The sequence below is a fragment of the Brachionichthys hirsutus genome, unplaced genomic scaffold (genome assembly GCF_040956055.1).
Source record: "Brachionichthys hirsutus isolate HB-005 unplaced genomic scaffold, CSIRO-AGI_Bhir_v1 contig_949, whole genome shotgun sequence".
Lineage (NCBI taxonomy): Eukaryota > Metazoa > Chordata > Actinopteri > Lophiiformes > Brachionichthyidae > Brachionichthys > Brachionichthys hirsutus.
In genome coordinates this window covers 1-17,127 of record NW_027180953.1, presented here as the reverse complement: position 1 = coordinate 17,127, position 17,127 = coordinate 1, and the positions used below count along the sequence as shown (strand labels likewise).

Genomic DNA, 17,127 nt, shown 5'->3' with positions numbered 1-17,127 from the left:
ACATTGTAAACAAGCTACTGTCTTGTGCGGTTTGTAACAGTACACGTCCGCACCAACAGAACGAACCACTGAAACCACATCCTGTACCTGTTCTACCGTGGTCTACGGTTGCTACCGACATCTTTGAATGGCATGGACATCAATATTCGGTGCTGGTAGACTCGTACTCAGGATGGTTTGAGATAGATCTTCTCCGTCACATCTCCTCAGCTACTGTCATCAAAAAGCTGAAAAGACACTTCTCTGTTCATGGTGCACCGCACACCCTAATCTCAGATAATGGTGGACAGTACACAAGCCAGCGTTTCCGGGAGTTTGCGAAACAGTGGGACTTTGTTCACACCACCAGCAGCCCAGAGTACCCGCAATCCAACGGACTAGCTGAACGTGCAGTCCGCAGCGCAAAGCAGCTAATGGAAAGGTCACACAGAGATGGTTCAGACGTTTTCCTTAATCTGTTGAACATCAGGAACATTCCTCGTAACAACACGCTAGGATCACCGGCAGAACGTCTCATGTCTCGACACACACGCTCAACCTTTCCCATGGACAACAATCTTCTAGCACCTGCCCCTAAAAGCAATAAACAGGTCGCTACACAACTCCAGCAGAAGAGACTTGTTCAGAAACGGTACTACGATGCAGCCAGTCGACCATTGCAACCACTCGCAGAAGGTCAGGTTGTCAGACTGCAGACCCCACAGGGATACGACCGCCTTGGCACGGTGGTACAGGCTTGCAAGGAGCCACGCTCCTACTTTATTAAATCAGAAGGAGGCACCTACAGGAGGAATCGCCGCCACATCCTTCCGGTCAGTGAGCCATCTCCACCTCCACATGTCGACCCTGATGATCCTTCTTCCCAACCGACTGTATCTGGTACACCGATCCTTATTCCATCATCACCACGATCGCGTCGTTTTTCTCAGCCGACGATTCACCGTTCCACCTGTGAGCAACCAAACGCTCCGGCTCGCTCATCAGCCCTGCTGCCACACGGTGGCTCCCCTTATGTTACACGCTCGGGTCGGATTTCTAGACCGAATCCAAAATATAAAGACTGAACTGAGTGTTGTTTGTTTCTTGAAATAAAAAAAAGAAAAAGAAAAAGGAAAAAGGGGATGAATGTGTTATAAGATGTGATGATATGTTGATGTTTTTACAGCCTGAGTGATTTACGTTTTTCAGTGTTTCTCGTGCAACATTATTTAGGTATAGACACATACTTGGTGAAATAACTGTTAAATATTTAAGTTAATAAAATGCTGCTAATTTCATGCAGGACTGTTTACGTTAGAAATGTTTGCATAGATGATGGCAGTACACTTTATTTTATTCCTAGAGGCACAAGCTAAAGGAAGAGGATGTAGATCATGCACTAGAATGATCGCATGTTTATTGTGATGTATGTCCTACATCAGTTGCCGTAGGTTCGTGCTGCGCATGCTCGGGTTCTAGTTTATGGTCTTGTTGTTGTAAAAGCCACACACGGGAGTAAGAGGCAATAAAGACGTGTTACCGAAAATAAGTATCTGTTCTCATTGCACGAACATTTTACACAGCCGTCCCAGCAGGGTGTGAGGGTCAATAGTGCCAGGGGCCATAAGGGCCCCCCGCTCAGCCTACCAATTATCCCTAACAATTAATGGACTGGATAACCCCAAATGTCCGAAAAATGTAACTAACAGCGCTCTAAGGCCTCAAAGGGTCGCTCCCAGACCGTCATCAGGTGAGGCGACGTGAGGAATGAAGATGCTACAGCCCAGTTAGCAGACAGTCAAGAGCAATATAATCTGAGTAAGTGTTACATCTAGTTCCTAGTGTCTCCGCCCAGTGGCCAGTGAAGTAATGGCATTTACACAACTGAACACAGTGACGGCCTGTGTGGGGTCATCCAAAGAAAAACTTCAATCAAACCTCCAATAATTTGGTCATCTCATTTAGTTAAGCTGAGTTACCCTCGCCGAAGCGGAAGCGAGGGTATTGCAATTGGGTGCGTTTGTCTGTCTGTCTGTCTGTTTGTCTGTTTGTCTGTCCGTGCGCATAATTCAAAAACTAGTAACCCAATCGACTTGAAATTTTTACACAAGCAAGGTTCTGTCCGTGGCTCGGTCCTCCCCGAGAATGGCGTCGATCCGGATCTGGATCCAGATTCTAGAATTATTTGTTTTACATCTGGAATTGTGCCTGTGCTGTAAACTGCCGCTTCAAAAGGGAGGGGCACGAATGGCATGATGGGAAAAAGAGTCCAGAAGATGGCTTGTAGTACGTTCCGGAGCAGCAAGCTAGAGCAGGTTTGGCCCCTCTGATCCGGAATCCTCTCAGGATTCTAATAACATCTCCAAGTTTGTGCTCTACCTCCAAACCTATTCCCTTTAACCTATCGTACCTAAAGTCTATCAGAAAGGTGGTCCACCATCCGCCCCAACAATTCAAGGAACACCTCTCTTTCCTATTCTCAAAATTAGTTCCACATTTTATTTCCCACTTCAGGTCACTCACACATCAAGCAAACACCACCAATGAACATCTCCATCGTCCGAGGGCGCCCCCAGTGATGACTGACCGATCAGTCAGCGTTCTCTGATCCGTGTCTCCTGTAATGAGGTTCCTGACACACGGCAACCGTCTGCATCTATCTTAACCTACTGTGAACGCCAGACCCCACCACGTCGTCCTTCGCTGCACCTTCACCCAATCATCTCTGTCTCAGGGGTTCTCCTGTGGTGGACATAAAACTGTTAGAATCTTGAACCTGTGTTCCTGTTACCTGCCTCACCTCGAGACATCTCACAGGCGCGGTCCACTCCCATCAGCTCAGCCATCTGTGTAGAGGACGGCGATGGAAGAACCTGCTCTTCCAGGACCGTCCACCCTTGTTGTGTCCATTGTGTGTGTTCTGCTACTGTACAGGGGACACCTACACCCCCTGCGGATGTAGCATGATTCAGTACATCAGTGAAAAATGTCCTGCCTGGTTCGGGTTCCTGGAAACATGTGACATAGTATCCCGTCCGTCTGTCCTCCCTGTCCATATTATTGCATGTCCCTTCTGACCACCTGCCAGTCTTCACAATTTACAACAATAGCTATAGAAATATACAGAATGACAACAAACCACAGTATAGAAGGGTTAAGACAGATGAGTCTTTGGATAAACTGAGGAATGATCTACTAGCGCAGGACTGGGTAGTTGTATATAAAGAAAATGAGAGTGATAAAGCATATGATTTATTTATAAATATTTTTACTGCCTCATACAATAGACATTGTCCAATTAAACACAACAGAATAAAACAAAGATCCAATAATAACCAATGGATTACAAAGGGTCTTCAAAATGCTTGTAAAAAGAAGAATACACTATATAGAGAATTCCTAAAGTACAGAACGTTAGAAGCTGAAAATAAATATAAGAAATATAAAAATAAGTTGACGAGTATTATGAGGATATGTAAAAAGGATTATTATAATAAAATATTAGAAAGGAATAAAGGCAATATGAAAGGTACTTGGGATATTTTAAACAGGATAATAAGAAATGGCTCAAGACAGCATAAATTTCCAAATTTCTTTATGGATAATGATTTAAAGATTGATAATATGAAGGAGGTTGTTAACAAATTTAATCAATTCTTTGTAAGTGTTGGCCCACAATTGGCAGAAAACATACCTAAGACAAATATGAATGGACCCTTCGAGGAAGTTAAGGAAAGAAATTCCTCTTCAATGTTTCTAAATGCAATACAGGAAAATGAAATAATAAATACGGTTAATGAATGTAAAAACAAAACATCAACTGATGATTATGATATGGACATGAAGATGCTAAAAAAGGTCATCATAGGGATCTCTAAACCACTTACTCACATCTTCAATCTTTCATTTCAAACTGGGCAATTTCCACAACATATGAAAATAGCAAAAGTTATACCGATATATAAAACTGGGGATTGTCACCATTTCACTAACTATAGGCCAGTCTCTCTTCTACCTCAATTCTCAAAAATCCTAGAAAAACTATTTTCTTACAGATTAGACAAATTCATAGGAAAATATAACTTACTCGCTGATAGTCAATATGGATTTAGATCAGAACATTCAACATCACTTGCTTTAACTGAACTCGTAGAAATGATAACAGATTCAATAGATAAAAAGCAATATGCAGCAGGAATATTCATTGATTTAAAGAAGGCTTTTGATACAATTAACCATGATATATTGATTAAGAAATTGGAGTTATATGGGATCAGAGGTGTGGCTTTGAATTGGGTTAAAAGTTATTTAGAAAATAGAGAGCAATATGTTAAGGTTGGTGACTGTTCTTCAGAAAGACTGACAATTACGTGTGGGGTCCCCCAGGGGTCAGTATTGGGACCAAAACTATTTCTCCTTTACATTAATGACATATGCAACGTATCCAGACTGGTTAAATGTATTTTGTTTGCTGATGACACAAATATTTTTTGTACGGGTGAGAATTTGCAGCAACTTTTGAGTGTTATCACTTCGGAATTAAGTAAAATAAAAATATGGTGCGACAAAAATAAATTATCAATAAATTTGAGCAAAACTAAAATTATGTTTTTTGGAGATTATAATATACAGAATCAGGTACAAATTGATGGTGTCAACATTGAAACAGTAAAGGAAACAAAATTTTTGGGAGTAATAATCGACAACAAAATTTGCTGGAAACCTCACATTAAGTATGTTAAATCAAAAATCTCTCGCAGTATTTTAGTCCTTGTCAAAGCTCGGCATGTCTTAGATTATAAAGCTTTATTTATTCTATACAACTCTCTAATCATGCAATATCTACATTATTGCTCGGAGATATGGGGAAACACATATAAAACTGCACTCCAACCAATTTTTATTTTGCAGAAAAGAGCTATACGTATCGTTCATAATGTGGATTATAAAGCACACACTAATGATTTATTCTGGCAATCTCGAAGTCTGAAATTTTTTGATTTAGTACAGCACAAAACAATTCAAGTTTTATATAAGGCAAAACACTATTTATTACCACACAATATACAAAACATGTTCCATGAGAGACACCAGGGATACAATTTCAGAAATATGTCAAATCTAAAGGTCCGTAGAATACGAACAACAAAGAAGGGTTTTTGTATTACTGTCTGTGGAGTAAGACTGTGGAATAGACTGAGTAATGAAATGAAAAATATGTTGAGTTTGACTTTATTTAAAAGAAGGCACAAAGAAATGATTTTGCAAACATACAGGGACAATACCTGACAATATCACTCGTGAGTCCAAACATGGGGTGAATTGCTATCTTTATTAGCAAATAATGTATATTTAAGTTTAGTGTATATGTTTAAGTTTAGAAGGGGTAGGGTTAAATAAGTATTTACTTCTTCCTACTCCCTTTCGCTCACGTAAATTGCATAGTTAGTGCATTATGGTTATTATTTATTGTTTGAGTTATTGTTAATTAATATTACATGTGCTGCGTGTGTGTGTGTGAATATGTCTTTACATATGTGTGTACAGTATATATTTGTATTTATGTTTATGTATATGTGTGCACATGTATTTGGCATTGTTTTATCATTTTTGGTTGTTTACGTGGTCGAAATAAATAAATAAATAAAAAATAATAAATAAATAAATAAATGAAGTGTGTCCTCTTTGCTGTTGAGAAATGTGCTACTGTGTGTGGATTATTTTTCACTATACCGCACCCAGTTCCTACATCTATCCTCTAATTATAACCCGATCTTCTACCTGCATGGTAATTCTTGATCCTGTAAACCAGTCTGACCCCCTATAGCTGGACCCTGGCCTCCCTTTCTTGACCTGGTCGAACCCAAAGACAAAAACACCCCGCATGAAACATCCTCCCTTTAACTGAAATTTGGTCTGTCAGAACTCCAACAAAAGAGATCATGAATTAATCTTATTATGGTTTGTTTTCAATGGAACAGAGACACCCAGAGATGAAGGCCAATATCAGATGCTAATTTAGAATATACCTTCCTCTCTTCCTATAATGTCCTAAAGTCGCTCTCTTTCTTCTTTATTTTCATGTTAAAATCGCCACATCTAATGTGGACATTTTAATAATAAGTGCCTGTCCTCCTCAAGACTGTGTAAGTAGGTGATCTAAGTTACAGAAATAATTCAGTTCCAGATTCTCTGTTTTATTCTCATTCTCGGTTTTACTGCAATAATCCGTTTTCAGTTGAACCATGCTAACTTATTTTAACATCTACTCTTCCTCCTCAGAAGCATTTATATTCCTCGTGTGTTCCTGGGTTGATCCTCCTTTGCCCTGTATTGATCTAATATATATTTGTGCAGCTCTTATTGTACAAACCTAGCCCTATTTTCTAGGTAAGTTTTATAATGCATCGACATCGTCTACATGCAGTGTTCTGTTCATATTTAAGATCTTCATTCAGTGCCTGCAGGGCTTCTAATGATCTCATTCTGCTTTATTTTGCACTGATGTTTTGCATTAGTTTATGGTCGTATCTAAACGCAGTAGGAACGAGTAACTGGTCACCGTTGGCTATCATCAAAACCCTCTCATAGCAGTGTCCCCATTCACACTCACTGTTTTGTTTAAAAAGGGAAAATGTATTTCATTCACTTCATTTAATTCAAGAAGTCTGTTTCTAAATTAGGGCACTGTATGTGTGTATACAGTGCACCCCCCTGTGTGTATGTGCACCCCCCCCCCCCCTGTTATTCTGTGGGTAGTCCCGGCCCAAGCTTTAGCAATGGCCTGCTGCTAGAGGGGATGGCTGCTGTCCCTCTAGTCAGTGCATGTATCCTTGTCCAGGGATCCAGAGTCGATACAAAGGATCTGGACCTTCCCCTCCTGAGGGCCGTGTTTAAAAACACAGCACTCATTAAATCATTGATCCCCGCCAAGTCCAAGTGGAAAGGCAAGGAGAAAGCCGGAGTAGCCAGTGCGCTAGCCCTGGCCAGAGCCAATAGCTGTACAACGTCGCCCGTCCTGTTGATGGACCATAGTGTACTTGTGTGACTGTATGAAGAAATTCCCATGGTGCTTGTGCAACTCTCAAACACCCAACTTTATTCATTCCATACATTCACCTCCCATCATTATAGGGTGGGGGTCATGGGAGGTCTCATGCCTCCTTGTAATGCATGTGAGGCCAGGGGGGGAGGGGTGCATGGATGTGCGTGTTTAAACTAAGAGAAGAAGTCAAGGACGGAAGGAAACAACCAGTTCCTCATCTAAACTGCGCTAGCAGGTGCAGACAGAAGGCCGTACGAACGATGGGATAGAGTGTTATCAGAGGACACTGAGCACAGAGGGAAGTAATAACATGTACAGTTCAATCGTCTCACCAATAACTCCCCTAATACTCTGTAACGTCATTAATATTCTACTAGTGCGTTCCGTTGTTAGTCTAATTACAGTGACGCCTGTCTCCCTACTCTGATCTATGTCGGACTCTCAGGTGACTGGTAAGAGTCCAGGTAGATGTCCTGTGTTAACCTCTCATCAAGGCCCCAAAATGTCTTTATATATCTATCTCAGTCTTCAATAGTTGTTATCTCAGTTATGTTGCTTAACTGTCTCTGCAAAGTCTGCTGTCCCCTATCGTGAATAATTATTTGTCTTGACCTCCTCCCCAATATCTCTCATCTGATTGTCAAACCTTGAACGTCATAAAATTGATATGTTTCTATCTACGTCTGAGCTGTTCCTGCCTGCTTAACTTAACCAAGGACAGTCAATGTTCATCTCTTACCTCCAGATATGGTGGACTCGTTCGTTCTCTGTTTGTCTCTGTCCCGGAATGTTGTGAGAACACCGAAGCTCCCCCGTCCCACATCTGTGCACTCCCCTCACAATGTCTCCATACGTCCGATGAGCTTCCTCGAGCTTCTGTGCAAAACTCTCTATAACCTAAATTAACTACCCGACCATCAATTATGTGAAGGTTAGCTTCCGGTGCCACAGTGTTTAAGATGTCCTCAACCTTACCTCTTGAGCCCTGCATTAACCCCGTGTTGTGAGCACGTCAGGGGCAACATTATCCTCGTGTGTGTGAAATAGCTGTATGCGATGACAAGTATGTACACACAGGGAATGACTTGTCATTCTCAGAGTGTTAACTTTATTGAAAGTGTTTGCGTTCTCAGTGAAAGTGGGTCAGTGTTGATGGATGAAGCTGAGGGAGGAGTCTATCCCACCCTGGTTGTTGTCCGTTCTGTCCCTTCTCCAGATCATCCTGCATGGGGACGTTCGATATCTACAAAAATAGAGCATATGAATTTGCAATGGTCTTCTACCTCAATAACACTGTCCGGTGTCCTGTGACAGAGTGTGTTTGTACTCCCCCAACGTATGTGTTCCTTTCCGGCGTTCAGGACATCCATGGTGGGACCCTGGGATGGTCATTGTCAGAAAGTTTCCTCCACTGTCTCACAACCTCTGTGTTTCTGGCGGCCCCCCAGACGTGGTTCTCCTGTCACACACTCATCAGGCCTCCATTAGAACCTGCAGCACACTCAGACCAAATCTTTACATTTCTACTCCAAGATTATAGACACATTTACAGAACTTCTTTCCTATGATTCGTAATATGTGCTCCCAGATAATCTTGACTTCTGTCCTGCATTCCGTGACGTGCAGCACTGCTCTGTGATTGTCCGGTTCTGGGGTGTGCGTGTCTGTGTTCTCTGCCCTGCCTCGTCTCTAGCAGGGTGCATCATATATCGTGAATGCTTTTTGTGGATCATGTAGCTTCTCTGTCACCTTATCAGTGATCTACTGACGTAGCTCCGCGTTATCGGAGGTCTTCATCCTGCCTCTATCTCACCCCGGCGCCTCTACTAGGCCTCGATCTCCCCTCAATGACTCCTTATTTTATGTGCAGCAATGCTCTTCGATTAGGTAACTAATTTTGGGGTTTGTGTGCAGGTGTTCTGCATTTACATCTTGATACTCGTGAGCATGTTGGCCTAAGGTCAATTCCAGCTGTCAGGTTCCAGTGGGACCGAGAGGGCCCTTCTCTGTCCCACTCCACCGCAAGCCGAAGGTGTAAATTTAGGTGTGTGTGTGTGTGTGTGTGTGTGTGCTTGCTCTTTCTTACACAGGTTACGGCTCAAGAGATTTTGAACCACCCATCTAAAACATTTGAACTCCCTCACAATCTTTGACAATTTATCCATTTTCAGTTCCAAGCCGAAAGTTAATTTTGATTTATTTTCAATTGAATCATTTAGTTTTAGACATTGCTGCATGCATCAAGTAGTTGGTGTTTCACCGTTATTAAATTCACCAGATATGTGTGTAAGCGGGCCTGCTAGCCCCCCCGATCACCTTTTTACTAAAGTAAATCTTTTAGCATCTTATCATATTTTGCAAGTTCACATATTATTCCTCCCCATGTAGATGATGGAGAGTTGGCGGCCGCCATTCTATGAATTTCAACCTTTTTAGATGCCATTTGGATTTTAACATGCCCAAACTATTTCAATAACAGAATCAGGTTTTCTTAATTAGTCTGTTCTTTATTTATCTATTTATGCAGTTACGATTTTTCTTGGATTTTATATTTTAACCGGTTGTTTGCCCTGTCTACACTAGTTTTATAGACGTCTTTCCTTTCGGACCCCACTTTTTCCTTTATCTAAGCTCACTCACCTTTTGGTCCCGGGACTCAAAAACCCCTAGTGACGCTTTCAGACCAAAGGTGGCCAAAATCACCCCAGAGCCAGGGATTTTAACCTGTTGCTGTCGACCCATCTGGATATGGTCTTTTTGCTCGTGAGGCCAAATTATTTGCTCACCTGATCCCAGGGAGACAGAAAACCTTTTTATGTCCTCTTTTTTGGGCTCTCCGGTGTAGCAGTCCAAATTAGGATGACTGAACCTGGGACTCCAAACCCTTTTCTGACGCTTATGTGGTTCAGTGGATTAAAAGCCGATTAAATTTGTTACGTGAGCTGGCTCTGGAGGGATTCCCAGGAGACCCTTTGCATTTCTGGCATTTGCCAGACCGTTTATGTCTCGCACGGGGTCTGCCACCCAATCCAGTGCAGTTTTTGGCTGGACCGGACCGTGCCGTCAACCAACCGGACGTCACCGCTGGCCAACGCTGCCTGCACAGGCCGCGAACAGACCGCGTCTTCAAACGCTCTCTTTTTGTGCGGAGTGGGGTCACCTTATCACCATTTCACCTTCTATTTATATAGCGCTTTCCTTATCAGTAGTCAGTACACGGCAGTTCTGACCACTGTTCTCGTATCACAAAGCTGTGGTGTGGCCAAATAAAGTTAAAATTGCTATTTTCATTGGGGCTAAGAAGCCTAAGCGTAGTCAAAGACTTGAAACTGCATGTGTAAACAGGAAGTAGAACCCACAGCAGTGTGACCTGCGTCTGTTCAGCGGCCCTTCGCCCTGAGGAGCTGCATCATCTCCTCTCTTCTGCTTCTCAGTCTACTAACCCACCCCGAGGATTTTCTTCATGCGCTCATACACTACGTAGGAGATGCTGACAGCTGGAATGACTTTGAGAAAGTTGGGGGTGATGCCTCGGTACAGGCCGGCTACACCCTCGTGTGATATGATGTACTTGAACTGGCCCACCATGGTCAGCTTGGGTTTCCCTTCAGTAATGGCTGAAAGAAAAGCAAAAGAGGTTGAGAGTTCACTCCTAGCTGGGCCATTGATTATGGAACAACATGTTAAGAACACGTCGGAATCCGTTTTACCTTGTGCCTGCATACGTGTGCGGATGAGAGCCAGGGGATAGGACGCCAGCTGTCCACAGGTACTTGAGATGGTACCACAGCCCAGGAGCACAAGAACTCCTGGATCTGCAGAGTCTAAGCAGTACCTCTGAAGCCAAGCGTTCTTCAGAGTCTTTTGATGGAGCAGGAACAGGCAGAAATAGTTTCATATGTAAAGGTGGCAAGTTGCGAAAGTAAGGTCAAACTTTAGCGGGCTATCTTTGAGCTTCTGGTTTTGACTGTGGGCTGCACACACCTCGTACACGGCCAAATCGATACCAGCATAAGGAATGATGCCGACTGTATTTGGCAGGTAGCCCCTGTAGAAAGCCTGGGCTCCCTCCACCTTCAGGATCTTCCTGGCACAATCAGCCACACCCGAGTACTGTCCAGTCGTCCTCAGTGTAAGACGAGTCTTCAGCACCTACACACCAGAGTGGAGAAGCAGGGTGAGGATCGACTGTACCCCTACGGCGTCTTTGTATTTATTTACTTTATTGTGCTGCTACGTGCACCATTAGAAATAAAGTTCACTTTAAGTCTAGGCACTGAACTTAGTGCCACAGAAATACACTGCAGAATGTGAGAACTTTATGCCTTTGTCGGTCCAGGAGTGTGACGGAGTCCACAGCCCTCACCTGGCTTAGAGGAAGCCACACCTGCGGTATGAGTGCAGCCACTGTATGAATGGATGAATGCAGGCTCGTGTTGTAAAGGACAGACCCAGAAAGGCAGCAGAGATACGATGACCTTTAAACTGACCTCCATTGGGTAGATGATGGTCTGGGCAGTAGCTCCTGCCAAAGATCCAGCGATAAACCTTTCTTGTACCCTTAAAGAGCCCCCCTCTTTACTGCCCCGAATCAAGCACTTCATCTAAAGTAAAAGAAAGAATGGTTGGCGGGGAAAGACAGACGTGGGAAGGGCCCAGTGGGGGGGGGGGCAATAATATGATGCATCTGTGGAGAGAATTCAACTATCCGGACATGAAAATAGGCATTATTCAAGACTGGGTAGAGTTCTGGTCTTACATGTACCATTAGGTTTATTTATAAGGATTGAGTTCTAATTATTTCTTGTCATTGATTGGTTGGAGCGCACCGACCTGTTCATAGGCCATAAACTTAATGGCCGATTCAGGAGCAATCTCGAGGACATTGATCCCATTTCCCCTCCAGAGTGAGAACACGCCTCCTTCCTTGATCATTCCCCTCAGTCCAGACCAGAGATTCATTCCTTGAGATTTAGAACCATGTACCTGAATGCAAAAACAAGTCAATCATCTGAGTACAGTGGGTACAGATACAAGCTGCCAAACTGAGCTAGTTCAACAGGAAGGGGGTGCGAGGTGAGGTCCTTTATCAGGTTCAGGTCAGTGATGGCCCTGGGCAAAAAGCAGTTTTCCAGCCTTGAGGTGCGAGCTTTAGTTTAAAGGCTCTATAGTTGGTGACAGCCCAGAACCATTCAGTTTGACCACTGATAGGGTCATTTGCTTATTTTCATTTGTTTAAATGTAACCGTGAGATCAAGAACAGCCCCATCTGGTGGGCAGCAATGTTGTGCGCTCTGAAGGTATCGTGATGTCACTAAGTCAAGAGGTGGAGCCATGAACGTTATAAATAAACTTGTTCCGGGAAGCGGAAACAGTTGGTTGGAGGAAGCGCGCCGGACCAGCCGGTCCGGGCAGCGTGAGAGAAAATAGAAGCCTGGTGTCCGCCTGTTTCATTTCGGTGCGTTTGTAAATTAATATCACAATGTTAGAGACTTAATCTCTAACAACCACTCAGTTCCGAGGTGTGAATCAGCCTCGGTCATCCTCGCTGGCGGCTCAAACACTCTTAACGTCAGCTCCTCTAACCGTTTGTTTCACCGTCTCGACAGACAAAAACTCTCCGAGCACAAATGAGAAAAGCTTTGAGACAGCCCTTCACAAAAGTGTAATCGTGAACTTTGTGAAATGACCCACCTGCAGGAAGACTTTTAGACGGTCCAATGGTGCAGTGCCTGTTCGGGACACAGCGCCTGCCATCGCCCCAGCAACCAGCTGCTTCCACACCAGACCTGAGCGCCGCTCACGCTCTGAGAACTCGTCTGGCACAGTCAGATGTTCTCCGATGTCAAACATCTGTGGCACCAGGAGAAATGTAAAGGACAACTTGTACCGGTATATCTTCCAGGTGGCCTTTAATCATTTGTATTGTCGAATTCTTTGCAGGTTACAACTGAATGCATCACGTTTTCACTAGAAAAAAAGAAGCAAGCTTTTTCATATGTCTTCTATCTGAACATTTCTGTTCCAGTTTTGTTATGTCCTGATCTTTTTTCAGAATAGTTTTTATTTATTTAGTTCTATTTTATTTTTATTTTTGTTTACAGATGACAGTAATTACGGGGCAGAATGGTGGCGCAGTGATTAGCGCCGCCGCCTCACAGCAAACAGGTACTGGGTTCGATTTCCATTCTGTGTGGCGTTTTTTGTTCTCCCCGTGTCTGTGTGGCCCCGCAATGCGCTGGTGACACATCCTGGGAGTACCCCGCCTCTCGCCCGTAGTCAGAAGAGACGATTGTTTCATGTACAAGAAGATGTTATTTTATTTTACCTCTATTTAAACAGGTAAGTTAATTGAGAACTAATTCTCATTTGGAACATGAGCCAATCAGAGATTGCAGACCCTCGCCTCCAATAGACTATTGGATCTTGTGAGACAGTAAACAGGGCTTCCGGATCAGAGGGGCCAAACCTGCTCTAGCTTGCTGCTCCGGAACGGGAAAAGATACAACTACAACTGTAACATATATGAAACCAGAATGAACTATGAGTGTGCACACCAAATTTGAAGTCTCTAGCTCCAGAATTGAGGTCAGGATGGACTCCTGAAAAATGCAGATTTTAGAATAAAAATTAGCTCTCAGATCCGGATTCGGTTGAAATTAGTCATGGCCATAGACCTTTAAGGAGTACTTATGTGTGATTTTTTTTCAGATCCATACCGCCATGCGTTTCGAAGAAATTAAGAAAAGTGCCCTATCTCGCAATGTTAAAGAATCCTTTAAAAACATTCTAGAATGTGGATCCAGACAGACAGACAAACAGACCCAATTGCAATACCCTTGCCTCCCCTTCGGCGAGGGTAATAAAGACTCCACAAAGAAAGGCCCCCAGCCGGATTTGAACCTGCAACCTCCATCCAAAACGCAGGATGGCTGTTATCAGTCTGACTATCAGGAACTGTATCATTTCTGTCACTGAACGCAGCAGACTGACATGCGATTTTAGTTTTATAGATTGGAGACGGATCAATGAGACTGGGAATATTCACGGGATTTGGAGACGGATCAATCAGACTGGGAATCTTCACGGGATTGGAGACGGATCAATGAGACTGGGAATATTCATGATATTGGAGATGGAGCAATCGGACTGGGAATATTCATGGGATTGGAGACGGATCAATGAGACTGGGAATATTCATGGGATTGGAGACGGATCAATGAGACTGGGAATATTCATGGGATTGGAGACGGAGCAATCAGACTGGGAATATTCATGGGATTGGAGACGGACCAATCGGACTGGGAATATTCATGGGATTGGACACGGAGCAATGAGACTGGGAATATTCATGGGATTGGAGACGGAGCAATCAGACTGGGAATATTCATGGGATTGGAGACGGAGCAATCAAACAAGAAACGTGGGAAATGTGGGATTTTATTGTAAAGCAGAATTTCTGTCTAAAGAAAGGAACCAGCAGGACGACTTCAGCCTTCGTCTCGTTAACAACAGAGGAAGTGATTGTGATCCGTGAACAGACAGGAAGCACTGGGGGAGGGGCGGAGTCCAGGAGGAACAAAGACACGGCCGTTTACTCCGACACCTCCGGACTCGTTAGTGTCCAAGTCCCGCCGCAGGTTCCAGGAGGACTGGAAGCAAAGGAAGGATTTCTGAGGACGGACAGCAGAGACGACTCTAGAGGCCGTCAGATGTCTCTCGTCTCAGATCACATGACACCAGGAGGACCAATAGGACAAAGGGAAAGCACAAACAACCCAGCAGCCGAAGAGTTAAAGTGTAATGATGGAGGACGTTCTAAGGACGTCGGATGAAGACACTCTTAAAGATCCTGTTTGACGTCTCCAGAGAAGAGAGACGAGAACAATCCCCGAAATATGTAAATGACACCGTTTAGACTCTAATCAATAAGTATCGATCACTGGATCCTCGTCGCTGATGTCTTTGATCGGATCGTGTTCTGGTGAAGACCCGGTGGACTCCAGTTCAAACAGGACGATGTGGGGACACCGCTCCTTGTCCCAGAACCCTGCGGACACAGAACCAACAGAACTGAGCAGAAACGCCACGAAGCCACACCCGAACCCGATCAGTCCACCTAAATGTCCAGGTGGACTCATTGTCTTTGTCCAACAACCTCAGATCCCTTCAGGTGAAACCGCTTCACCTTTTGTTGTGGAAAAGACACCAAAGGACAAAGACTATCTTGTCTCACAAGTCTGACAGAGAATAATCTCCCCGTGTCAGAAGGTTCTTCTACACATAGTGTCCCACACGAAGACACTCACTGCGTTCATTCTGTCCTTGTCCCAACGACCTCCGGCTGCAGTCTCTTCTTGAGCTCAGCGCTGTCCTCAGAAGGTGGACGAGGTATACCTGGATAACAAAGACGCATCATTCCACCGCTCACGGTTGCAGGTGAACGGATGCGAGTGGATCACCAGCAACACTCCATCAAACAAAAGTAGCTGCTGCTAAACAGAGGAGACGAAGAACGGGACGTCCCCCTAGAGGAACCGGGGACAGTTTAACGCTTGTGTTACAAAAAAAGTCCCATTCATGACCCTTCAAGTGGACAAAATGTCCACCTGTAAAATGTAATATTTTTCCTGACCTCATTCTGGACCTGATCCAGTTGGAGAGATAGACACCGCCCCCACCCCCCCACCCTGCATGACTGTGTCAAATTCCATAAACATTGATAAATAATCAACTGAGATATTGAGGAAAATATTTTAAATCTCCATTGACTGCAATATTAACAAATAGTTCCAAGTGATCCAGAATCCAGGATCTCTTCTGGATCATCACCGAAATGTAATCATCTGTTCCTGGAAACATTCCCGACAAATCCTGGAAACTTCATCCAGATCCGTTCAGAACCTTTTGAGTTATCTTGCTAACAGCCGGACAGACAAACGGCGGTGGGAAATATGGGTTTTCAAATTTAAGCCCAAATTACCCCCCTTTCAAAAATCACCCCTCTGTGACCTTTTCTTGGACACTATGTAGAACAAATGGACATTTTTGTCTGAAGGGTCGTGGACAGGTTAAACACGGATTACACAGTCAAATTATGGACGTTGAGATTTTGTGACTCCGCCTCACCAAAGGCGGAGTCACAAAAGGTGGTTGTCCTGGAGGGAGTTTAGAATTTCTGAAATGGACTAAACTGTCCAGGAGTTACTCAAGGGTCAACACAGCACGACTGTCTTCCCTGGTCCGTCATCGTGGTTCTGGACTCTGAAGCTGAAACCACCTCCTGTTTGCTTCATCAGGTCAAAGTGTCCAATCAAAGCCAGGAGACAGAGACTGGTTCTGTCTGGGTCGCTCACCTGTCCTCTGTCTGTACCGCTTGAATCCAACGGCAGCCGTGAGGACGAGAAGAACCGCTACAGTGATGATGATGATGATGATGGCGTTCACGTTAGTGGGTTCCTCTGGAGAGCAGAAAACAACAAGTCAGAGAACAACATCCATGTCCCAACAGAACCGTCCTGCAGACGGACACCACCTGGTTGGTGGTCCTGCCGTCCTCTTTAGGTGGTTTCATGTCCACCTGTCCACAGGAGGACGGTCTGTGCTGCTTTCTGTCCTGATGTTGGTTCCAGTCTCAGGGAGACTCGTCCAATGTTCTAATGTTCTAGTGTGTTCTAATGTTCTGACAGAGGTTTGACTTTAAAACTAGAAACTTCTGAAAACTGAAACGGATCCAAAATACTTTTTCTCCAACTCCAGACTGAAACCTCCGAAGCGCTGGAACGCTGCGTCCCTCTGCTGAGGCTGGACAGTCCCACAGCTCTGTGGACCTGTCCTCATGGAGAAACACAAGGTTCTGATAACATCCTGGTCCACATCAGGAATATGGGGAACGTTTTACATCCCAGCTTCTGGAGAAACGAAGGAACGTGGTGAAGAACGCTGATTTCATAAAGGAGCGTTAGAATCAACGTGTCTTCCCACGGTACTGAAGGACTTCATGTTGGACCCGTGTCCCACCCTCCTAGCTTCACGTCAACATTCACTGGGTTCTGGATCATCCTGCTAACAAGCAGATCCAGGTCCAACAGAACCTCCTCCAC

At 44.2% G+C, this 17,127-nt stretch overlaps 1 protein-coding gene and 1 long non-coding RNA gene across 2 annotated transcripts; both read right to left on the bottom strand.

Annotated features, from left to right (window-relative positions):
* Nucleotides 1-10,462: 10,462 nt before the first annotated feature.
* Nucleotides 10,463-12,928, bottom strand: LOC137917005 (mitochondrial adenyl nucleotide antiporter SLC25A23-like). The gene is made up of 6 exons (XM_068759892.1): nt 12,719-12,928; nt 11,858-12,010; nt 11,515-11,628; nt 11,009-11,176; nt 10,735-10,885; nt 10,463-10,641 (listed from the first exon to the last, which is right to left on the bottom strand). Exons 1-6 carry the CDS (start codon nt 12,875-12,877, stop codon nt 10,463-10,465), a joined length of 924 nt encoding a protein of 307 aa, XP_068615993.1. The 5' UTR covers nt 12,878-12,928.
* Nucleotides 12,929-14,448: 1,520 nt separating this feature from the next.
* LOC137917006 (uncharacterized) lies at nt 14,449-16,958 on the bottom strand. Its single transcript, XR_011106547.1, has 3 exons — nt 16,381-16,958; nt 15,334-15,421; nt 14,449-15,074 (listed from the first exon to the last, which is right to left on the bottom strand). It is a non-coding gene; the product is annotated as an uncharacterized lncRNA (long non-coding RNA).
* Nucleotides 16,959-17,127: the final 169 nt, after the last annotated feature.

Bases quoted from the DNA above. Each gene is read 5' to 3' on its own strand.
- LOC137917005 (XM_068759892.1), bottom strand. From the start codon at position 12,877: ATGTTTGACATCGGAGAACATCTGACTGTGCCAGACGAGTTCTCAGAG. The intron at 12,011-12,718 runs GTGGGTCATTTC...TTTTGCATTCAG, and splicing joins GTCTAAAAGTCTTCCTGCAG to GTACATGGTTCTAAATCTCA. The intron at 10,886-11,008 runs GTGTGTGCAGCC...CTCCATCAAAAG, and splicing joins TCGATTTGGCCGTGTACGAG to ACTCTGAAGAACGCTTGGCT.